This window comes from Etheostoma cragini, chromosome 17 (assembly GCF_013103735.1).
Source record: "Etheostoma cragini isolate CJK2018 chromosome 17, CSU_Ecrag_1.0, whole genome shotgun sequence".
Taxonomy (NCBI): domain Eukaryota; kingdom Metazoa; phylum Chordata; class Actinopteri; order Perciformes; family Percidae; genus Etheostoma; species Etheostoma cragini.
Genome location: NC_048423.1, coordinates 23,196,514 through 23,221,676, shown reverse-complemented (window position 1 = coordinate 23,221,676; position 25,163 = coordinate 23,196,514). Strand labels below are relative to the sequence as shown.

Below are 25,163 nucleotides of genomic sequence, written 5' to 3'. Positions count from 1 at the left end.
GTAATAGGTGTTATTGTGTTTCAAGCCTTAATTAAACTAAGAAAACTTTGTTTTCCCCACTAAGTGCCAAATGCGGAAAATAAAGTGCATGCAACACTAGCACCATGAGGGATGCAACAGATTTGAAGGCAGGGTTGGCAACTACTTCCAATATACGCTTTTTTACAAAATGGTCTTTACACCCTGACAGTAATAAATCACGTCAGGGCTCTGAGAAGGGAGCGAAAATGATCCATCATCTCTAGCTAGTGTAATCCTGTAAAAAAAACAAAAAACATAGACAGTTAAAGAAATGGACCAACAGATCCCGTTGCTCTGGACGGAGACCAGGGAAGTCTATGAGAAGCTCTTTTCCGGTGATAGCTGAGCGTTACTGCGCAGCCTCCAACTGAGCTTGACGACGTAGATGTGACGTGAGCAACCTGTCTGAAAGTTGAAAGTCTTCTGGTAGCTGTGCCATAAATCTCAATCTCAAATCTCAATCATTCACGTATATGTTAGGAGATAAAATAGGCACAGGCTAATTACTGCTAACATTCTAGTTAACATTAGTAATTAACCCTAAACAGCTAATGTAAGTCAAAACTGTCTGCGGTGCTCGGGCAAGTCTACGTGTGTGTCTGAGGTGGTTAGACGGAGCCCCAAAGAGATGCTACTTCCAAATCTTGCTAGCTTTTCAACATTCCCAACCCTGCCTTCGAGATTGAGCATGCACTTGTCTATTGGGAGGGTACATATACAAAATGCACAGACAGACAAAGCGGGCGACTGACACAGGCAGTGCAGACCACATTGAAAGTGTAAAAATATAGGATAGTCACCAGAGATTTACTAAAAAAACATGTTCAATTTCCTGTAGGATCTCAAGCTCTCTAAAGACGTTTCGGACCTCATCTCTCTCTATGCACTGCTGTTTGTTCATGTACTTCATGGCGTACATCTTCTCGGTGTCCCTCTTTTGCACAATGCATACCTGCAGCAAGCAAGGACAGAAGGGAGAGAAAGAGGAAGAGATGGGAGAAGACAGAAAGACAGAATTAAGCATCTTAGTACAAGATAAACGTGTATTTACACAATTTACATGTACAATCTGCGTGTGAATGTATACAACAACAGAAAAACAGTGCCAGAATTGCAGGGAAAAGAGAATTACATCACTTCGTTTTGAAGCCAAGTTTCAGCTGAACAAATGCGGACACGCTGCTATGCAAATGAAGTATGTTTTCAAAATAGCCCACAGCATCTTTCAGCTGTTGATTAATGTGATTGTTGAGGTAGATGCCCGGGTTGTACCCATGCATAAAATGCTGACACGCTGAGCAACTCGAATGAATTTCATTTTGAAACACAGTTTTAAAAGTTTCAACTTTCAAACAAATCACCTCATTATTTATTCATGACAAGTTCGGTGGTGTGGTCAGGGTCAGGACGGGACTCCAGAGGGGTCGGAGCCATTACAGGTCCAACCAAAGTCATTACACAGATCATGTGTCTGCTGTAAATCCGGCCTTGCAGACAAATAAGGAAATATGTTTTTACTCCTTTTACTTTGAACGGGCTGTATGCAAAATTCAGAACATTAATGTAACAGCAAACAACTGTTTTCTATCTAAAGTTATCGTGGAGCACGGGTCTTCAACAGGGGATCCAGGACCCCTAGGGGGTCCTCAGAGTCAATGTAAGGTTAGCACTATTAGCCATAACCTAGCTCAGCCACCCCCGTTTGCTTGTTTTAGAGCCCTGATTAAGGCCTGAACTACAGTATATTGGCAAAGAGATACTGTATATAACCCCTTTAAAACCATCAATGGATGGATAGTCTGGCTCAACGGATGACATTCGATATTTGAGAGACAAATGCTAAAGCGCATGACCCTCCCCTCCTCGCTATCCATGCTATGGGGTCTTAGTTTGTTCCCCTATCCCAGAATAGTTTGGTTTGATAGCCAGACCATACTCCAACACTGACACAGCACTGTGGAGATAGGTCTGGAAATGCAGTGTATTGTATTAAAATAGACTTGAAGACATCGGAATCCTTTAATGTGGCTTTCCAGCAGTCTCCAAAGGTTGGTGAGGTGTAATTTGCATGACAGGGATCCAACCAATGCTCAACACCATCAGTAAAATGCCTAAGTGGGCCAGAGGGAATAGACACTACTCCTGTGGCTTCAAATACAAAATGACTAACAAGATGCACAAAAATATTGTTTAGTCCTTATTTCTTTTTCCTGAATTATTCAATAGCATGTAAACAAGAGCCCTGGTTTCTGCACCAGGAGAAGACAAATCTTGTTTCCACAAGTTAGATTTTGAATGGATACAGGTGATTTCTTTGTCTTGTCTCCATTCATGTGGATTTTTTAACACCGTGTGTGCATGACAAAGGCTTGAGGTATGAGAGCGTCTCACTGTGGCAGCAGTGCAGCAGGAAACACCATTACTCAGCTTTGTAACACACTTAAAATATGTCAGCCTTGGTTTAAAGCTCTGGGAAGGGGTCGGGATGGAATCTTATTACCGACCCCCCTGCATGTAAACACCCACTCTGACTTTATTCCTCCCAATAACCTTGCTTCTTGTGTGCATGTGAACATAACGGCTGTGTAACCCTCACAAAAGACAGGAAGTTCACATCGTTAGCCACTGTCCAAGTGCTTCAGGAATCAAACCTAAGCAGCTGTTTTGGCCCACTAAAAGTGTCCCCCAGTACTGCGAGTGCAGCACTTGACCATCCTGTGAAGCATTAAAAGCTAAACAGCCCCCTGCTATTTCGGTTATAGACAGAAGGCCTTAGCTGGATTAAATAGTCCACCAAGGCACAGGGCTCCTCATTACAGCCAGAAAGAAAGCACCCTGGCTTTGATAAAGTGTAAAAACACCCATCTCAGCTGGTTTCTCAGCTGAGATGCTCAAATTCTCAATTCTTCAGCCTTAAAGTCCTACAAAAAGGAAGAAAAAAAACTGCCAATAGGGAGAGAAAATATCCTTTGCTCAAATGAAGATGGATGTCCGTGAATGTGTCGATGCGCGGTTTAACATTTTTCATCGTGCAATGAGTTACTTTGAAGTTGTCTGCTATTCAAATGACTTGATTACAGACGAATCATAAAGAATGACGACATTGGACAATGCTGTGGTAACGTAGATTTCCCACTGCACAGTTGGAATTTATTCATTTGATTTAAAGGGGGGAAAAAAGTCGATTTAAAAATGAACACCGAGGTAAATGAGGTGTTAAAATGAGAATTTTCCATGTTTTGACAGAAGGAACTCTCTCAAGATGTAACACACCATCTATTTAATTGTGCTTATGGTTTCCCCTCAAGCAGAGAGCTGAAAATGAATGCCACGTCTGACTCGGCTCGCTGTCTCTCCTGTTTCCTCCGAGCCCACAGTGTCCCTACGTCTGTCACATTCATCAGCTCATCACAAATGGAAGTCATCAAACCTGCTTCTGCTCCTTCATAAAGTGTCAGATTATACTGAAGAAAATACTTTTTTATTGGCTATTAGCTACGTTTTAGAATCCTAATTGAAGATTTACCACTCTAAATTAGAAGCAATTAGCAAATTTTCACCAGTTAGACCGAAAATAGCTTCCCATTTGGCTTTTTCTTAGCTTTACTTTCTGTTTGTATTTCCATGCTGTATGTTTCACTTTTTATATTTTATCTTATATGGAACATTGTTGGAGTTGCTGCCGTGTAAACCCAAATCCACTAAAGAACAGAGCAGAACTTGCTAACCTATGTCCGACTGTAAGGACCCAGGTTCCATTCAGTATTTTGTTGTGTTGTCTTGAATATTAGCTTATTATTTTATCTCGTCTTAAGTTATGATGATGAGTGTGTGTGTGTGTGTGTGTCTTTGTTTTGTTTTAAAATAAAATAAAAAGTGTTAAACACGAAACAGGGACAGAGCAAAGCAACTAACGTCAGCCTAAACTCTAGACAAGTCATAAACAAAATATGTTTAAAGCATCCCCCCCCCCCCCACACACACACACACACACACACTCCCCACTCCCTCTACAGGTTGGACGTTGAATTGCCCCATCATGTCTCACTGGAACTATACATCCACAACCTGATCTGGCAAGTAACACTCGCTTACTACTTGCAGTAGGTACTAGGCTAGTTAGCGGAACATGCTATCGACTGCTGTATACTTTTAGAGCAGAGAGACACTGTATATACCATTTATTACGCTTTTGCTCTTGTAAGTATAAGTATCAATAAATCGCTATAGTTATTGTTATCAATATAATTGTCATTGTCAGTCATTGCAGACTTGTAATGTCTGATGGTTTAAATACTGTAACCGAGGACGTCCCATGTCCCTATTAAATAGAGTGCTTTTCTGGGGAAAAAGCCAAATGTGTAATATCAGCAGAAAATATTGCTTATTGCCAGTTTAAATTTTACAATGCTACTATTGGATTTCATGTCTCAGTATCAATTCAACCATACCCCGTACGTCCTTTATAGACTTTTTTTCTAGCCCTCAGCATAACACAGCCCCGGCCCCTTTATTGAGCTTAGCATAGACCCAGTTTCTTTCTGCTCTTAGCCAGGCCCGTCTGGACAATCTGCACTAGGCTAGAAGGTACGCTCAATTTAAGCCTGCAAACAAGAAAATCTAAAACGTTATCGCCACGTTTTGTCTTTCCTTTTACTGTTTAGGCAAACGGGTAGCTGTGGCGCAGAGGTAGAGCGGGTCACCGTTCAACCACGAGATTGTTTCTCCAGCTGCATGTCAAAGGATCCACAAGGAAGACACTGAACCGCGAGTTGCTCCCTGGATTCTGCTGTTTAGCTGTCCACTGCTCCTATTGCATAGGATTACATTGTACTGTACGATTGGATGTGACAGAAAATGGTCTAAAAAGTGTTTGAATAAGCCTCTTTCCCATATGCACCGTAACACATTTATGTTCAAGCAATTTTCCAGGTCTGCATCACCTGGGAAGAAGAAATAGATTTTTTTAGAGACACTCCGTGGCTCAGAGCATACTTTGGAAATCTTATATTTATGGTTCTGCTGGGAGCTTGAGCAGCGACTTTCTCCTCCACTACACAACACGTAACATCAAAATACCTTGTGTGAGTGCGACAGAGCCGAGTTGTGTGGGAACTAGTCTCGCATTGGCAGACCTTCCTCCACAGAGCAGAAGAAGAGGGTCTGGCTGGTCCACGCAACATTCAGGGCATGGGAGAAAAACACGCTCTAACTTTATTGGCTTTTCTTTAACCCTCGTGTTGTTTGGGTCAAATTGACCTGTTTTCCTATATCAATGTTCTCTTTAATTACCCAATTGTAATTACCGAAAATAAAATGACTGATTGTACTTTCGTTAATTGTGGGGCGTCTTATTCAAATATATAGCATTTGGAGAGAAAAAATTGTTGTTTTGAATTAGTAATGAGTAAAAGTTGACATATTCCAGACATATATCCAGCAACATCCATTCCTTTAATTTGTGTCTAAATAATTCCTAATTTCTGCTTTTCTAACTCAAACATTAAGTGTAATTACTAAAAATTTGGTTTATGGGCCATAAAATAACTGTAAAAGAAAAGTTAATAAGTTAGTGTTAATGTAAAAAAAAAAGTGACAACCATTGAAAAAAGGGCCAAAAACGTAAGAAAAGTTAAAAACATCGATAAAAAACGTCAAGTGTTCATTTTCAAGTTTGACAGGAAGACAACACAAGGGTTAAACCAATCACAATCGTCGTGGGCGGTGCTAAGTGGGCGATGCAGGTACGGAGCCTCTGCAAAATAGACTCGGGAAGGAAGTTGTTTTGGTGGAACATGTGCACGTTGGGGGGCGAGATCTGGAATTAAAATGGCTGTTAAGTGTGTGATGAGAATTTTACTCACAAAAAAGATGGATGTGATTTGATTGTCGGTTGTAGGTTGGAGAATGGTTTCTCAAATCGACCAGAGCTTAGAATGCCAACACAAAGAAAGGGGAAGTTCAGGGACATCCAAAATGTCGTCTATGTGGATATGTGGAAACTACCTTGAAAAGATGTTTTCGACACAAGGTCTATGAATGACGGATACACCAGAACTGTATTGTTAATTTGGAAGCACCACTGAGGAAAGTTTTTATTTTTTTATTTTTTTTTTTTTTTTAAATTGGTCCCTGCTCGCAACTCCATTACTTACTTGGAATATGAGAAGTAATAAGCTCAGAGCAGTGAATTATCAATTTAAAACAAACATCTATTGCACACTGAGATAAATGGTAAGACATCATTTTAACACCTTATGGTATAATTTGGTATGTGTTAATGACAACAATAAAGTAAGTGCATTGGTAATATATTTATTAAGCATCAGCACTCAGATTCATTCGTATTTATCACTTGAATGTTTAATGCGGCTTCATTTAAATGCAGGATGTGCCTTGTATGGTGTCTCTTAAGGCTCAAGGTGCTGCTGCTTTGCTCTTTTTTTGGCTGATGTGCCCCTCTGGAACAAATGGACTTCTAGCTACTGCCAGGATTCCAATAAACCGTTCATTATTTTGAAGAGGCATCTGTTTCTTGTGGACAATAAGTTGAAGATGGAATCAAACTGTGTTAAATGTTAAAAAGAGCATTAAAATACTGATCTTTAGGACAGCAGTTAAGGTTATTCCCATGGGAGCCTTCATGTTACTGACTTGATTTTGAAGCATCAGATATCTGGAGCTCGAAGCATGCTGCCAAGCGCTGTAAAAGGCTAAATGTTGACTGGGGTTACCCAAGATGAATAGAGCTTTACACATGACCTGTTGTAACTCACTGAATGCAGGAGCACTAAAGAGAGCTGACAGCAGCAAAGAGAGAAATAACTCGAGGCAGTTAACAGGTGAACGTTTGGAACTGAAATATTGAATTGCTCCGTTTTGAATTTCTCTGTGCACGCACCTCAGTTCACCTCAGTAGGTTGTTGATTGTCAGACTTTATACCTGAGACTGTTCATTTTGAATGAAGTCATGTCTTCCCGGCCCTGTTCTCTGATGCTAAGTACATACAATTGCATTATGTACAGCTATTTTTAAATTTCCTTGACTAAAAAGACTAATGACTGCGGTGGCTGTGTGGAATGTTTCTCAACCAAGCAGATATCACACTGTCAGTCGTCTTCCACCGTCCCCATCTTATCTGGAATCCTCAGGAGCCGGTCAGCGGAGTGAAATGATGACTTTTGAAAAGGATTTATTCATATATTCATTGGGCATATTAGCAATTCAATGCATTAGCCCAGTTTAGTATGGAGCAGACTAAAGTAACAATTTTGAGGCGAGATGTGTAAGGCAGAATGTTTTGCAAAGCTATTTGCATATGAATGGAGACATTTTCACCCAGATTAAAATCCACTGAGATGAAAGATTCCGGCTATCGCTGTGATGGCTGGCTTAGGAGCGAGGCACCAGCAGAGTGATGGCTTCTGAGACCCATTCTCTCCGAGGAGCAATGGACACTGAAGTGTCCCTAATTAATTCTGTAACATTATCTCCAAAAATGCGAATGGTCAGCATGAGCCAACCCGGTCGAGGTTTTCATTGTTCCATTCCAATCTAGGGACACCTGCTATTTAGATTGCCTTTAAATATTTGTCAGAGATAAAGGTCATTTTGTTTTCGACAGGGCAGGGGTGGAAGGACGATGGTGCCAAATGTCTCCGCTGGCTGGCTGACTCATCTGGGGGAAGAGCTGGCTAAACAATTCATCCACCAGGACAGGCTCTGGATTTTCCAGCCTCGAGCCAGCACGAATCCTCATAAAAGGTACTCACGGTGCTGTCCACTTCAAATCTTAGTAATTCAAGTTCTTCTTAACATTATTCATTTACGACTAAAAAAAGCTTTTCATCTTAAGTTTCTATTTATTAAGAGTGTAAAGCTTGGGCACCCAGAGAGCTCAGTTGGTAGAGCAGTGCGTGGGGGGGGGGGGGGGGGAATCACCAGACGCCTCCCAATACAATATCATCATGATACTTATGCCACGATACCATATTACTGCGATTTTAAACGTATTGCAATATTCTGCGATATATTGCAATATATAACCTTTTTTAACTTCTAACTTTTCCCAATTTCAAATGATGTCCCCAAAAAGACACTTTGTCGACATATGTTTTATCGAAAAAAAAAAAATTACATTTCATTTGTTCATATCAGCTCAATTTTATTGCTGCAAAATGGTCAAGCAGACGATCTGCCCAACACATGTACTGTAAAATAAAAGATCGGTACTTGGCGCCCGCGTATTGATAAAGTATCGCCACTGAAAATATTGCGATACTCCACGATGCAGCAATACTCCCCTCTTTTCCCTTTCATGTCTTCTGATGTCCTATCAAAATAAAGGCTAAAAATGCCCCAAAATAATCTTAAAATAAAAAAAGGAAGGAACATGTCATCCAGTGCAACACTGTGGCTCCCTGATGTGTTTTTAAAAGGTATTGGACCACGATGGAGCTCTATAATAGAGATCAGGGTTTTGAGTCAGATATACGTGAGTAGAATACATTTTTTGCTGGTTTTGGTCTTTTAATTGAATTTATTGGGGAAAAAAGCAAAAACATAGAATACCACCAGACTTATTCTTTCTCTGTGTGTCTCCCAATATCTATTTGTTCACCATGGATTAAATTCAAAAGAAGCATTGTTTGAGAAGAAACGCTAAATGAATGTGCACCCGTGTTTTGACCAGCTGTATTTGCATACAGTGTGTGAGTAAAACCTGCGGTCACGGTCCAGGTGACAATGAATTCAGCACAGCAGCTGTCAGACCGCTCTAGTCCCACGCAACAGTGAACGTGAATGGTGTTTTGGTTAATGAGCAAATACAATTGAAGGGGGAAAAAAAACAAAAAAAACAGGCCGTTCACATGGGCTGTGTCCAGTTTATACTCGGTTCCAGGTTCCACGTCTCTAACCAGCGGGAAAGGGGACAGCGCTGGCCCGGGGTGAGATGCTGTCACGATGTTGGCTGTAATCTCTGACCACCAGCTGCACATAGCACCTGTTTATCTCTCATAAAGAGAGCTTTTTAGAGGTGGACAGACACACGCACACACACACACACACACACACACAATAGTACAATATGTGTATTTCGATCTATTCATCTCCTCAAACCACAAAATCATGTGGAAAGCAGACAGAAACTTCCCTAAAAGAAGAAATATTTAAGAGTTAGAATTAAGTAACAACATATCATTATCTTAACAAACCAGTGAGTTATATTATTATTATTATATAATTCTTCTTACATGGTAGCCTACACTGGACTGTCTGTTGGAGAGATGCATGTCCGGCCAAAGTGAAATCAATTTAACATCACTGTTGTCTCTATTTAGGGACAGAGTGCTACTTCTAGTGGGGTTAGGGTGATTTTAATGTGTGATATGTTAGATGTGTGTGTGTGTGTGTGTGTGTATAAGAAGATTTACACACACACACACGCACACACACAGTAAACGTAAGGATAAGACAACATCCCTGTCTCTGAGGACAGTAGAAGAGCCGACTCATTGGTTGTGAAGTGATTCAAAGGCAGGGAGCACCTCATCCTCAAAGACAGGCGTCCAAAGAAACCCTCCTTTGCGTCACATTCTTTGAATTCGATACTCACTTTTAATAGTTTTGAGCTCTGAAGCGTGAAACCGCCTTTGTTTTTCTGCAGCGCAATCATTATTTAATCAGTGCTAAGAACGGCACTAATAGCGATGAGCTTGCGTGCCGTTTCCGGGGGTTAATCCATGGGGTCAGCTGTAGGCGCCAGGCAGGCAGAGAAACACGTTCCTGGGATTCAACAACAAATTCACCCTAACATCCACCGGTCTAAATAAAGCCACCACGTTTTTTTACCCATAAGTTCGACAAAAAAAACGTTTGAAGATCTTCAATAAGACACATAGGTGCAGTAATTACATAACAACAAAGGCACTTCCTCCATGGCTTGTGATAAGACCGGCTACTCCATTAAAAAAAGCAACAGGGGTGCCCGAATAGCTCAGTTGGTAGAGCGGGCGCCCATGTGTAGGGGTTAGCTCATCGATGCAGTGGGCTGGGTTCGACTCCAACCTGCGTTACTTTGCTGTATGGCTGCACAATCAATCGAATTTTAATAAATCGAGGGATTTTTTTTAAATGCGTAATTTCATAGAACGCTCCGTTTTTTTTATATAGTGCATCTACCGCTCCGTAAACCCCTGTCTGCTCATGTGCCGGTCAGTTGTTCCCTGCATCGTGCAGCTTAGTTTCAAGATGTAGACAGTCACAGAGGAAGGAGTAACGGGAGGAAAATTCTACAGATAGTAGTCGTTTATTCGTCGGTCTCAAGGTTTACCAGTTTACCATAAACGCAACATTTTGTCCCGTCTGTTATTCAGACAACAGCAGTGAGCAGTGCTAGTCGGTGGCGGTGCTAGCTAGCTTCTGTTAACTCACAGGCTCTAGGGCGCGAGTAATATTTTTCCTTTAGGACGCACCGGTGCTAATGTCCTCAAATCTGCTGCAATGTTGTTATATGGATATGGTTTAATTTTGCGTAACATGACCCATTTCTTCTGTAAAACCGTGCCTGTGTTTAGATCTCACCTCTTCCTCTCCCCACAGCGCCGGTCCAACCTTCTGACATTTGTCTACAGTTTTAATTGTTATTAACACAGCTGTATATTGTTAAATATGAGGGATAAACCTGTATTTGTACCAGTGTCGCCGCGGGCAATTGCTATCGCGGCCGCTACGGCGAAGAACACAGAAGAAGTTATTGAATGCAACTAACTTCAGTTGGTAGAATAACAGCGTGTGAGACGGAGTTGCTGGACCTGGACCTGGACCTGGGCCAGAGATGTGACCCATGGTCAGAATATCATAGTTCATAAAAATGCAGCGCAGTGACGATGCAGACATTTCGTACACACAACGTGTATCTCCGCCGTTCGACCCGAGCTGGACCCGTTCATAATGAGTCAGCCATCTCTCTGAGCCTATGCGACAATAACATTTGTTTTGGTTAAAATCAACAAATAATCGTGGAAATAATCGTGATCACAATATTGATCAAAATAATCGTGATTATCATTTTGGCCATAATCGTGCAGCCCTACTTTGCTGTGTGTCACCCCCCCCCCCCCCCTCATGTCTTCAGCTGTCCTGTTAAAATAAATGCAGAAAATGCCCCAAAACAATTATCTATAAAAAAAAAAAAAAACAGTAATCCATTAAAATTTCAGCAATTCATATTCAATGTACTAACAGAGACTGCACGGAAGGATTGCAAGGGTATGATTTTTTCTCGGAATATAGCCCAGTTTCACATTGTCACAGTATTACAGTATTAGTATTATTATTTGTAACAATGACCCTTAAAGTAACGAAAAAATGTTGGTTAAGCTGACGCTTTATTATAACTGAAACTTGAAACCGTTATATTAAATGGAAGTAAGTGTGAAAAGATTCCATTTTGAAAATAAAGGAAATGTTTTTAACTAAACTTATAATCTTTTACCCTATTATTAGTAGTAACCCTACTGCACAGTACACCATCCAGATTGCCTACTTTCCAGATACAGCCTACTAAAAGAGCAAAGGTTCAAAGATGCTGTAATAAATATACATATTATTCCCATCTACTGAAGATCATCAGACTAATCACATGTTCCAGCGAGTTGTGTCCAGCTCTGACTCCAGCCTTTTTACTAGATGGCAGGATGATATACAAGGTCGTTGGCTAATTATTCCACAGGGCATTGGAGAAGAAAATAAAATAAAAGATTAATCCACTAGACTAAAACGAATAAGACACTGAGAGCAATTGTTTTCTGAAAGTGACCAGTATGACTGAAGCACACCGATATAAGAAACCAGTCCTTTAGTCCATGCATGTCATTCTTAAGCTTGTCTTAATTAAACCCAGGAGGTGCTTTCTCCTTCAATGTCCATTATCTGGACTCGAGGCACCAATAGACCTGATTAAAAAAAAAAAAAAAATACATATGTGGTATTAAAAAGATCAACAGCTCATTCAATACCCTTTTTATTAACTGAGGGTTATCTAACAACTGAGTATGATGCCGCCAGAGTTATGAAAGAAGAGGTGTGAAAAATGTCGGAGCAGATGCAGACTGACAGGCCTATGAGCAAGAGCTTCAAACTACCCTCCAAATAGGAAACCAGGAAGTTCATTACACGCCTTTAATAACGTGCATCATCCATCACAGAGGAGATATTAAATCAGAACTACCAATGCAATCTCACTCATGGCTTTTAATATCCAGTATATTTATATACACTATTACACTATATAAACAGGGTGTGATTTGTTGAGAAAAGCAGGGGCAGGTTTTTGATCATGCACAACAAAACACGCAACAATTAAATCCCCCTTGCAATCCAATGAACAGGGCCCCTCGGCCAGGCATGCCAAAACCCTTATTTACGCACTTCAATATTTAATGGAAAACAGCGTTTTCAAGCCAGAGAGCAAACTAAATACTTCCACCCAGGAAACGTTCTTTTATTTTGGTGCCAACATTTCACCGCACAACACAAACTTTTTCTGGCTGAACTCCACCACCACGGTCCCTAAAAGGGCCGTCATCTGGTTGTGCCTGTAGCCGGCCCGCAGTCACCTATTGGCGGCTGAACAAGGGTCGCTGATGGCCGGCGTCCCAGAGCTCTGAAGCTACTAAATACAACCTGCAACTGCCGCTTGGATTTGACTTTATTTTTGCACTATAGGCTGTTCTTCTATTTTAGGTGTATATTGTTCTATTGGGGAAGAGAACTTTGAGGGGGGGATACATTTAGTCCCCACCGGGGATACAAAATAATTCAGCAGAGGCAGGGATATGTAGACCAGAAAGGGGGAAATCCCATCCATCTCGACCTGAAAACCGCACCCTGTGAGTAGAATAAGTTAACACCCCCATGCTAAAGTTGATTAAAAAAATGGAATAAAAGAACATCTTTTGGAAATTGATCTTAATGCCTTAAAAAATTAAAAAATTCAAACTATTCAGGACACCAATTTTCTTTAAGAATGAATAATGTTTTGTAAATGGATAAATGTTCTTCCTTAAAATACAGGGGAGATAAGTATCCCCCCCCCCCCCCCTATTTTAAATTCCCATAGAGGCAGGCCAATTATTATTTTTAAAGGTCAGTTATTTCATGGATCCAGGATACTATGCATCCTAATAAAGTTCCCTTGGCCTTTGGAATTAAAATACACCCCCCCCCCCCATTGCATTTGCATTGAGAGATGATCTTATGGAAAGTTCCCATGCCTATCTCGATGTATGGTGAAGGGTATGTGATGATGTGGTGGGGGGCTATTTGAATTGCAAAGGCCAAGGGATCTTTATCAGGATGCATAGTATCCTGATCCATGATATAACTGGTCTTTAAAAATAAAATGTTCCTGCCTCTATGGGAATTTAACATAGGGGGGTGTATACTTATACCCCCTGTATTTTAAGGAAGAACATTTATTTATTTGCAATAAATAATTTTTCCTAAATTTATTGAATTAAGGCATTAAGATTAATTTCCAAAAGATGTTTTTTTTATTCCTCTTTTTAATTAACTTTAGCATGGGTCTGTAAACTTATTCAAGCCACTGTATATGAAGGAGACATGTATCTCAGTTAGGCAGAAGATCCGACGATGATGTAACAGGTCAGAGTGCAGTGCTTGTTGAATGACACTTTGACACGAGGAATAGCAAGTGGACCTAATATCTGGCACCAGCACCCGCAGGCTCAGGATTTTAGAGGCTTTACAAGACGAATAATGGGATCTAATAACAGAGCTGGGTGACAGACTGATACATTACTGGGTGACAGACTGATACATTATTGTTACATGAGACTAAAGTGTTAAGAGGGTATGGGCTTGGTTGGTGTTTTTATAGTTATCGTTGTCTTTTTCCTATTCTCAAAGGCTGATTTAAAGATGAAACACCATTGTGGCTGACTGTTATAGTTCATCCAAATCTCACATGCTTTGGTTATCATACTGGCATTAATTATGATTTTCTAAAGTTTATGGGGCTTAAAGTATTCTGGAAACTACCGCAGGTCTTACCCTTAAATATATCTGCATTACACCAATATAATATTTTAACAAAGTTAGACTCAAACTAAACTGTAGAAAAGTCCCCCTTTATCCTTTCTAAGAAGTTTCACCACTTGTTATAGATGACAGTGCAAAATGCAAATAAGAGACTCTCTCTTTAATGCATAAATTAATTACCTTGTTTTATGATAAAATCATTATGGGCCTAAAACTAAACTGGAAATCTAGTTGGCAATGTCCCTATTAGGTTTCTTTTGACACTTTCACTTGGTGAAAGTGTCAAAAAGACCTATTTTACAGGAATTTTGACATGTCACAGTGGGAAAAGACTAGGTGCAAACGAGGAAAATGAATGATGGCTGAATTCCATTTAGCCACTTCAGTTTCACATGCTGGTTCACTGTCACGGTTTACTGGGACACCTGAATAGATTAGAGCCATCATTCATGTTGTTAGCAACACCTGTGCTTTTCCTACTATCACAAGTGAAAGTGTCTCCTGTGAATAGGCTATCACATCCTAACACCTCAAATGGCCGCAAACTCCAATTTCCTTCAGACGATCGCGGTCTCAAACTCATAAATAAATCACCTATGTTCATTATTTACAATATCACGATAGGATTAGACGCGGTTGTGGCTCAGTGGTAGAGCGGAAGGTTGGTGGTTTGATCCCTGTCCCTGCGGTCCCGTAACCTTGGGCAAGACACCGAACCCCAAATCGCTTGCATCGGAGCGTAAATGTGTGTGAGTGTTTATCTGATGAGCAGGTAGCACCTTGTGCGGCAGCCTCGGTTAAAGCGTATGAATGTGTGTGAGTGGTTCCTGTACTGTGGCGTTAAGATATAAATACACCCCATTTACATTAGTCCCAAGTGAGATTAAAAGGTGGACACGAGGCCTTAGGACAGACTCTGGGAATCATACTTCTTTTCGGTAAGAGTATGTCCTTTTGTGACTTGGTGGGTGAAACTCAACAAAAATAAGATAAAAGCCCAAATTCCCTTTCAGCCACTCTAAATCTTTCATTCGTCGAGAAATAGTGATTTCAGTCTGTGCCCCAGCCCGCTGCCTACACCTATAGCTCTTTTCTATCCGCCGAGACCTCCCTCTGATTAATCTCAATGTTAATTCCCCCCCCCCCCCCATGTGTGCATGTTTTAAATTCTTATTAGCTGAACATATCACTCGACTGCTAAAGAAGCTCTCACGCCGAGCTTCAGAGCGGAGCATTGCTGTTGAATCGCAGCGATGGCTGCATGTTGTTTACCTCTACGATCCCCCTTCTTTCCTAATCCTTTTCCCCTCCACTGTTCTGCTATAGTTAGCAGTCTTATCCATTCTTGTCAGAAGGTCTAAAGCTCCCTAGACGACAAGGCTTGCAGAGAGGAGAAAAGGGTGGTACATTTAGAGGACTCAGTCGAGAAGCTGCAGGTTTTTTGGTTTTCTAGGTCAGGTGAGTGCCAAGTCGGCTACAAGCATCTGACTGAAACACAAACAGATAGCAGACCACTGCCTGAGGGGAGGACAGATAGGCAGCCAGCTTGTGTTTCTGCTTTTAAGTTCAGTAGAAATATAGGCTAGTGTACGTCAAGTGCTGACATCCATCATTCCCTTGGATTAGCTTTTTTAGCATTTGTTGCCGTACGATTAGGGATTGGTATCAAGAACGGGTTAGTAGCATAAGCTCTTTAACAAACAGTTCCGCTATCGGGACGTAGCAACGTTCGTTTATTCTAACGTAGCTGGCATTCATATTCAAGTTCCTAACTGTCCCCTAATGATAGAGAAGCTGCCGACGTTTGATATTGCGTTACTGCATGGTTGCCTTTGGGGCTGGGCAATATAGAGAAAATCAAATATCACAATATGTTTGACCAAATACCTCGATATTGATACAACAATAGACAGTGTTGACTATTGCTGCCTTCACAAAATATTTACACAATGAGATTTTTGATGAATAACCATCAGTAATATATACCAACCCTAACAGTCTGTTAAGTTCCTAACATGATATAACTTTACTGTAACGCAGCCTTTAAGACTAGACTTCTGTCCTTTCCCGGAATCTTGTGCTCCCCCCCCCCAAGTAGTCTTGTGCTCTCTCGCCCCTCTCCTCTCTCGCTTCCTGCAGGTGTTTCTGGCTCTGGAGCTGTGGAGTCTGGATCCGTGGTTTGAGTCACCTGCCGGCTCCATGTCCCTGCTCGACACCCTCTGCTAAAATTCTCTGTGTCTCTCTCTCTCTGTCTCTCTGCCTGTCTGTCTGTCTGTCTCTCTCTTTCTCTGTCTCTTTATCTCACCCCCAACCGGTCAAGGCATATGACTGCCCACCCTGAGCCATGGTTCTGCTCGCGGTTTCTGCCTCTTATAGGAAGTTTTTCCTTGCCTCTGGGGCCTAGTGCTTGCTCTTGGTGGGAACTGTTGGATTTCTGTAAATAAAATCACAGGGTCCAGTCTAGACCTGCTCTTTTATGAAAAGCAACTGCTGTTGTTGTCAGTTAGCGCTATATATATAAAATTGAATTTGAAGACCCCGGTTATGCCATATAACGATATTACGATATCCAAAATCTAAGACAATATCTAGTCTCATATTATCACATTGATATAATATATTGTCCAGCTCTATTTGCACCCATGGCACCTCAAAATGTTTAGGTTCACTTTGCTAAATTTAATGATCTAAATGCAATTTATGTGAAAAACTAGTTGTGTGTGAAGGGGTTAACAACAGCAATACATCCTCATAGAAATCCAAGCGGCTGCTGCTGGCTCCGATGCTTATGGGAAGGTACGGCCGTCACTCGCTATTCTTAAAAAAAATAAGACAATTGTGAACTCGGGACACAGTAAGCATCGGCCTTCTAATTAAATTTCATACAAATATTCTATTTGTTCTATTATATTCTAATATTTATATATAATATAATAATTATAAGAAAACGCCAATCAAGCACAAGCAGCAGCTTTGTCAGTGGATACCAGAAGTCAGACACCCAAGTCCAACCCCTTCTCCATCGCTCGGCGAGACAGAAAAAGAAAGAAACAGCAGTGAAGCAGACCTATGTATCAATGGCTCCTTCCTCATTATATACACAGGAGACTCAAGGAACAACTTCATTTGGTATTTCCGCAAAAAGGTAACAACAACTGTTGAATCTCATAGCATCTTTTCACTCATTTTTTATTCATTTGGCCTCGAGAGATCATTGCAGGGCGACCCTCTTTTACAATGACATCAAGTCAATAATGTATTTGTTTCTCGCACCAAAGAATGGATAAGTATCAGTATCAATAAGCAGTATCATTATTGATACCAGTATCAATAAAACTAGCAAAACCTATCCCTAGGTAGGAGGGTGTAACACTTAGTAATTGAAAAAGAGTTGTTTAAGTGCAGGATAACTTGAAAACATGCACACACATACACTGTTGCCAATGCTGTGTTTGGGAAAGAGTGCTTTGACAGAGTGAAAGGAGGCAAACACACTTTCAGGGTCTGATGAACATGTCATCCTGGGAGAAGAAGGAATAATTTGCTCTTTCATTTGGTTCATTCCACTGGATGTCTTCTGCTCCACAGCGGCTGCTGTCAGCCATCAGGAAATTAAAGTGTTTACTGAACTTGGCCATCCTTTTTCCACAGCTCCTGGATGCACTATTACAGCAGGCATGACCATTAATGAGCCCAGTCATGGATCAGAGGCTGTCATGGATTCTGAGACTAAGCAAAGGGAAGCTTTGTAGTACATCAGAAAAAAATGTGCAAATCATCTAGAGTACAGAGGAATACAAAAAAATTGTATGCCAACACAAATTGCAAGCACATCAGGCCCTTCCTCTAACAGCCTGAGAGTGCTTCAGTTTTTTTAAGCAGCCTCCAGTGGAAATCACTGAACATTATAAAGATTTTGGTGTAACTAAAAGGAAAAGTAAAAGCAGTCCAAGCAATGCCTCCTTTAAACATTTCAAACTAAAAGAACTTAAAGCAAATGTCTCTCACATTACCGATATACCTAGGTATCTAATACAGAGTACCAATCCAATAGCGATCTTTATAACATCTTCAACATATCTCTTTTTCCAAAATGTAAAATCTGTAGTTCTCACTGTACGGAACTCAGTGGAATCATATTTATGTGTAAGGTACCATGAAGCAAGGTATTGCTGTGACTAAAGCTGCAAAGTATTTTCATATTCATTTTCCAATCTTTTATTTTGATAATCACTTATTAGTAAGTACAAGGTGCCATGTTCAAATGTCCTTTTTTGTTTGTCCAAAACGGTCAAAAACCTGAAGATGAAATTGCAAAATGTCCCTTTTTCGTCAAATATGAAACAGCAGCGTATGCTCAGATCTGAGGAGCGGGAGCCTGGCTGTTTTTGCGTGAAAACATAGTTGCAGATTATTTCAGACTGCTATGACCGACTTATAAAACACAAAGAAACCATGTTTAATGTAGCTTGGTAAATAATAACCAATACGGTCATAATCGGCCCTGGTGCTGATCCAGTATCCGATTGGTGCATCCCTTACTAAGATTCATAGTTGACTTTCACTTTGAACTTTGTTATGATTACATCAGAGTGTAATAAATTAGAGGGAAAAGAGAGAGAGAGTAGAGCAGACAATTCTAAATATTGTGTTGCATGTCAACAACAAAAAGAAAAACGTTCATATGATTCTACTGATAAAATTCCCATATGGCCCATGGGGAAAAAACACAAATTGCAGAAAATTGTTCAAGCTTGCATCGAGTGTGTGTGCACCTCCAGTTTATATAAAAGACACAAAAAGACTTTGAAGTCACTCATGTGTGAAGGTGGCAAAATATAAGGACGGCATAATGAGGATTACATTCATCACAGGATGTAAAGGAGACTTAAAATGCACAAAAAAATGCCTGAAGGCTCGACTTGAGTGTATTCTCTTTAGGTTTACCGAAGGTGTTAGAAGCGTGACGGCTTGTTTCATTAAAGGTGGGACATCTCATCCATATTCATCAAAGTGAAAGATACCTTTTTCCACCCGCGATGGAAAACCATGCTGTTTGATAACAGATACTGTGTAATATAGAATGTCGTCTTTTAAAACGAAAGCCTAGTATAAATCGGTGAGGGATAAAACTGACCATTAAAATGATTGACGCGCTGCCTGTTACCTTGATGCCTGTCGTTAACTACAGGGATTTTAAACGGTATTTTACTTCATGCAGCTTGCTCCTTTTTCTGTTCTGTGGTTTAAATTCCCTGAGCTTTTTGTTGAAGGGAACGTCACTCAGTTCACTGTTGTTATACCTGTGGGAAAGCCCACTCCACACTACGTAGCCTACATTTGCTCCATCAAATATATGAGTACTGTATCTCTCGCATTGATTGATTGATTCATTCACTAAGCTAATATGTTCCAAAATGTACAATATGTTGGACAATAACAATTTTTACCATGCATATCTATTTTTCTGTATCTTCATTATCATGGATCATTTGTCAAGTCATTACTGATCTGACTCATCACTAATTCCCTTTAATTAGAGGCCTCGCATGCATGCTATTCTTGCCATCGCCATCGAAGCGTGGTGACGCAATATGAAAAATGTCATCCACTCTGCAGAGTATTTTGTGCCCTTCTTTTAGCATATTGTGATGCCTGGTTTTGATACCCGTGCTGAGGTTTGATGTAGTCATCAACTAGGGGTGGAGTGGTTTAGGAATTGGTATTGAACCAAAATGGTACGGGCGTCTCGGTTCGGTACATGAATATACATGGCAAATACACGGTAAAAAAATAAAACTCTTGTGCAAATTAATTAACGTAATGCGGAACTACTGGTAGATACACTTTTCTTAGGGACACCTAATCTGAACCCCCGCTTTAGCTCTGAAGCTATGTAGCTGGTAGCCGAGCTCCGCCTCCGGTCCAGTGAGTAAGTTCGAGCTAGTAGCACACTAATATGGACGAGTATCCTAGCCTAAGGCAAGTGGTTGGGACCCCCCGTCCTCTTTAACCCTCAGGTTGTCTTTGGGTGAAACTGACTTGTTTTTCTTTATCAATGTTCTTTTTAACTACCTAATTGTAATTACCCAAAATACATTCCACACAACGCTCTTTGGCGAGTCCAAATCTCTACTTTCATTCATTTACTATTCAATTTTATAGCATTGGAAAAAAGTGTTGAGTAAAAGTTGACGTCGATATACAGTCGCAGGAGTTGCCAGCTGCACCCTCCGCTCACGACTAATGGTTGGACTTTGCGTGCTATGGTAAGCTATCTCACGGTGACTGCTCATTTTATTGACTCCGAGTGGGAAATGAAAGCGTCGCGGCCCCTGAATGAGCAGCACCAAGCACTCAACCTAGCTGAGAAGTTACAGCAGGTCGTGGCTAGTCGGCAAAGGTTATTAGCAAGTATACTTTCTTTTATCTTTAGTGGGGAAGGTCTTGCATGAGTAGAATTTCTTTTTGTTATTAGTCTATGTAATTTGCACTCATAAATAAGAGATGCTGTATTGTCAGTTTTATAGCTGATTGTCTTATTTTGTTGGAAGTTAAAGATGGAGTGTGAAAGATGATGTGGGGTACTTATTGTCTACTGTTTACATCTTACTTTACACACTCAGAGGAGAGACTGAATGACACTAGGCGGTACAGCCTGAGACATGCACAATGAAAAAAGATATTGCCTTCTGCATTTTGTTTTGCTTTTTCCTCCGATGTACCGAACCAAAACGTCTGAACCACCCCTATCACCAACTGATTGTTATATCAGTCAGCTCTCTTTTTGAGGCACATTTATTCTTTAATGCTGACTCAGAGAGATCTTGAAGTCTCTTGTATCCCTGCTTACTGTCTTGTTTTTACTGTTCAACAGTTATGTTCTCACTTTTAAGAAAAAAACATTTTGTCTGAGGACTTACTGATGTATTTGGCCAATGTAGTGTAAATCTTCCCAAATCTAATAAAAAAAACAAACAGCACAGAGCCGTTAGCCTAAACTCCGTTAGCATCCAAGACCTGCAGACACACATTGGGGAAGTACTACACAGACTACTACACAGACTGTTACACAGTGGACGGGCTAGGCGAGATGAGACCCCACAAACTAATGAAGTTAATTGATATGCTATGCTTACTCTTTGCCTTGGAAGTAATGCTAGGTTACTGTAACGGAAGTAAGACTGGACATACAATCATTGCAGTATACGTTTTATTTGTTTGTTATGTAAAATTGGTTTTGGAAAGGGTAAAGAAAATATACCACCATCTAAAAGACTCTTACTAGAACCCCTTGCACACTGCTTAGGTGTGTTAGGTAAGCTAGTGTTAGACAATGGCTGTTCTGGAAAGGCTGGTAAGGGACAATTTATGTTGAATATTGGCCAAGAGCAAATGTTAATTTATAGTATCTTCAAAGGCTATAAATCAATTACCTTTGTGTCTCTGATCTATTCTGGTGTCCATCCTGGGCTAGTTGCTTTGATGAGGAAAAGACTTTGATTTTGCAGGTTGATGGAATTCTTATCTGAACTTTTAAAGCCAAATGAGAAGCAATTCTGTATCAGATTTTTGGATGCTGTCACACGTTTGCAATTCATTCGCCACGGAGCTGAACAGATACCCTAAAATGTGGAGGTGGAACAAAACTCTATGTCCCGTTTCTGGGTAACACAAGCAGTTTAGTTAAATAATGATACAGTACATGTAGCCTACATACTGACATTCTCTGTTATTCTCTGGGGAAGAATGGTTGGAATGATAATGAATACAAGCCAGAATTAAACCCTATTATTAGTGGAAAAGCTAGTATACTCATGATGCACAGCTCATTAACGTCTGTTCTTGTATGGACAAAGATGCTCTTTGGCATTCTGACGATGATAAAAACAAGATGCTGCTGGGGGTGAAAGGTTTGTTAGGTCATGACATCTTTCTGGCTTCCACATGCCCTGTTTTTCATAGATTCAGATTTTTCCAGGTATTTGATTTATAAACAGAAAGAAATGGTTAAAATGATCCATTTAAATCGAAACAACAGAGAGGATTTTTACATCTGCGAGCTCTCTGGATGCAGTGTGTTTTCATGTCCTGAAGCTATTTTTTACCATATGGTCCCTTCCTTCTTTTAATGGGTATGCAGTGGAGCTTAGCATTGTGATGCCTATAGAGGTCTAGTGTAATGGAAGAGCATACATTTCACGGCTAAGAGGTTGCCAAAGGCTACACTGAGGCTTGGCTGTGCTGCAAACGGCAAAAAACACCTCTCAGCTGAGCTCTTCGCACCTGCAGCTAGAAAATAAAAAAAGAGGTTAGATGAGGCTCAACGGTCAGTCTCTAAAGGCAGGAGGCGTCTCGGTGTGCTGCCTGGGAGCCCTGCAGCGCTAACGGAGAGAAAAAGGTAACAAAGGCTTCATCATCTCCTGACCTTTTCAAAGACACCGGTAACTTCTCCGACATGATGAGCGTGTCACAGCCTCTCTCACTGTCCTTTCCCCTCGCTGTGTCATCTCTCACCCACTCCCACTTCTTTCCAGAGCCTGTCTCTGTTTGCCTGTCCTATTACTTTCACCACACTCCCATTAAGGGTTTATTCCCACTAAAGTGTGTGCGTGGTACAGGGGATGCGGATGTAGAAATCACCACCTGAGCTCCTTCACCGCCTCCCTTCCCCTCTCTCGTCTCCCTGTTTTTATGTTCACCTGTCCATGCAGCTGTCACCCAACGGCCGTCAGTGCCAATGTCTGCCTCGGGTCTCGACCCCCTCCTCGAGCTCCCTCGGCGCAGGCCTTAATGAGCCCTGTGGCGGAAACGACGAGCTGGAGTGACATAGGGAGGCAACAGCGTAGCGCTCATTGGGGAAAAGATAGCGCAGGAGAGACAGAGCAACAGGGGAGAAAAGAATTATTCTCCCGACTGTGTGGTGCTGTATATGACCATTCATTCATTCCCTCGAGCAGACAAGTTACGAATAAGCTACATCCTCCACTGCTGTGGAAATAATCACCCCCAGCTACCATCACTCTTCACCCCCATGTGGCGGAGCACAGATGCTCCAAAACATTAGAGGGAAAGGTAAAGAGACACAGCGCTTAGAGTGGGAATTAAAACAATATTAATGCCATATTTTATTTTTAATAACAACATATTGCTTTGGCAACACAGGTTTCTTTACTGCAGAGCCCATAAAAGACCCTTGAATTGAATTGTGAGAGGAGCCGTGGAGGATTGAAAGAGAAACGAGGCCTGATATTTTAAAAGGAGAGGGATCGAGAGAGGGAGGGACTACTACAGACAACTTTCACCATGCTTTTCTGGACCGATTTTTGATTTCGAAGACATAAAGCCTTGAGTTGGAATGAAATCTGTGCTTGTGCCCGTCATGACAGGCCGTCTAGCTCAGGCGTCTGGACATCGAAATGAGCTGTCACAGGCGCTACCAAAGTTTTCAGACCGGTTCGATTTCCTCCCAGCCAAATAACAGGACGCACGTGAACTTTAAGCCGCTTGGATAATTTGAGTCTGATACAGCGGGATGAGCAGTATGCAATGGCAGCGGGAACAAATTTCCATCTGGAATAATCTAGCAGAAGCAAGAAATGTTACCCTTAAACTGGAAATGTAACTGGTATAAATTGAGGACTTCAGATTTCACACAAATCCCACACAACCCAACTTTTGTCCGGGACAGCCCGAAATCACACAGTGTAATAAGGGACCTTAGGCTCACTAGAACACTTTGTGCACACCCAAGTTCATTTGATAACAGTCTGGGATAGAAAACGTCTTCTACTTTAAGTTGTGCAGCAATTGGAAGATTTTTTAAGTCTTGCTGACAGGGGCAGATGACATCACAAGAAGCTCTTGTGTTGAAAGAGCGAGAGCCAAAAGAGAGAAAGATACGTCCCCTAATACTGTGTGTGTATAAAAAAAGAATCAAAAAATGAAAAGCAGAGTAGAGCCAGTATAAGCCATGTTTACAGATGGCTTTTGGATGAGGTTTCCTCTGCTTCCCCTCTGACAGCATCTTCTTTCTCAGCTCAAACCTACCTTACGAGTCCCCATGGTTCCACGCAACACATTCTCTCACTTTCACAAATGCAACACGCACATACACACACACCTACAGTGCTGAGCACCAGAGAGCCCACTTTCTTGTCTTGGAGCACCTACACAAGCTGCAATATACAGATCATGTTTCAAAGTGCTGGTAAATACCTCTCTCTCTACGTTTACGGCCAATTCTGTCCTTCTCACTTTACATTTCTCTCAAACACACACACACGCACACACACACACACACACACACACACACACACACACACACACACACACACACACACACACACACACACACACACACACACACACACACACACACACACAAATGCCAAGGGCTGCATGTTGTAAGATGTAACTTTTGGTGCAAAAAGGGGAAATTGATTCAAATCTTAAAATATGCGTCAAATCTTTAAATCATAGTTTGCCTTGTCTTCATGCCAATTGAAGGGCATGGTTTACCCACCTTCCAAATGACATCCCCGCTTAGAGTACACACACCAACACAGGCCTCAGTGTGTTCAGTGGAGAGCTAAAGATTCATGCTGCTAAGTAGTCAGAAACAGCAGGAACACAAAGCGAGGCAACACAGGGCTAGAAAACACAGACCGGATGACCGCCAACAAGGACGAACTTTATCTGGACGTCTCTGTGTGCCTCTGTCTGCCTGCGTGAGGGCAGTTTGTTGGTGGGTGCACGCGAGTGTCTCCATAAAAGTGTGCCCGGACATGACTGTTACAGATACTGTGGAACCGGAAGCTGGCTCTCAGACAAGAACCGTGCGTCTTGGATGAAGCTTTTCAAGTTTCAAGGTTGTTTTATTAATTATCAGTGCGCAACGATTACAAAAACAGTTGAGTCTTAGGCTCCCTCCAACAATGCTAATTCAATTTAGTTAAAAAGAGAAAAAACAAGAGAATGAGAATCAAACACATATGACATTGAAGAGGGATAAAGAAACTAACACAGGGATAAAGCTTTTCCTCGGCTGATGGTGGCGGTGGGGGGGGGGGGGGGG

At 41.2% G+C, this 25,163-nt stretch overlaps 1 protein-coding gene across 1 annotated transcript in view; it reads right to left on the bottom strand.

Moving 5' to 3' along the window:
• The window catches only part of LOC117960061 (serine/threonine-protein kinase 32C-like), an 83,548-nt gene that overhangs the window by 30,125 nt on the left and 28,260 nt on the right, over window positions 1-25,163 (bottom strand). The window contains exon 3 of the mRNA XM_034897587.1: window positions 822-973. Coding sequence (XP_034753478.1) covers window positions 822-973 — 152 coding nt within the window. The remainder of the gene's footprint in view (window positions 1-821; window positions 974-25,163) is intronic.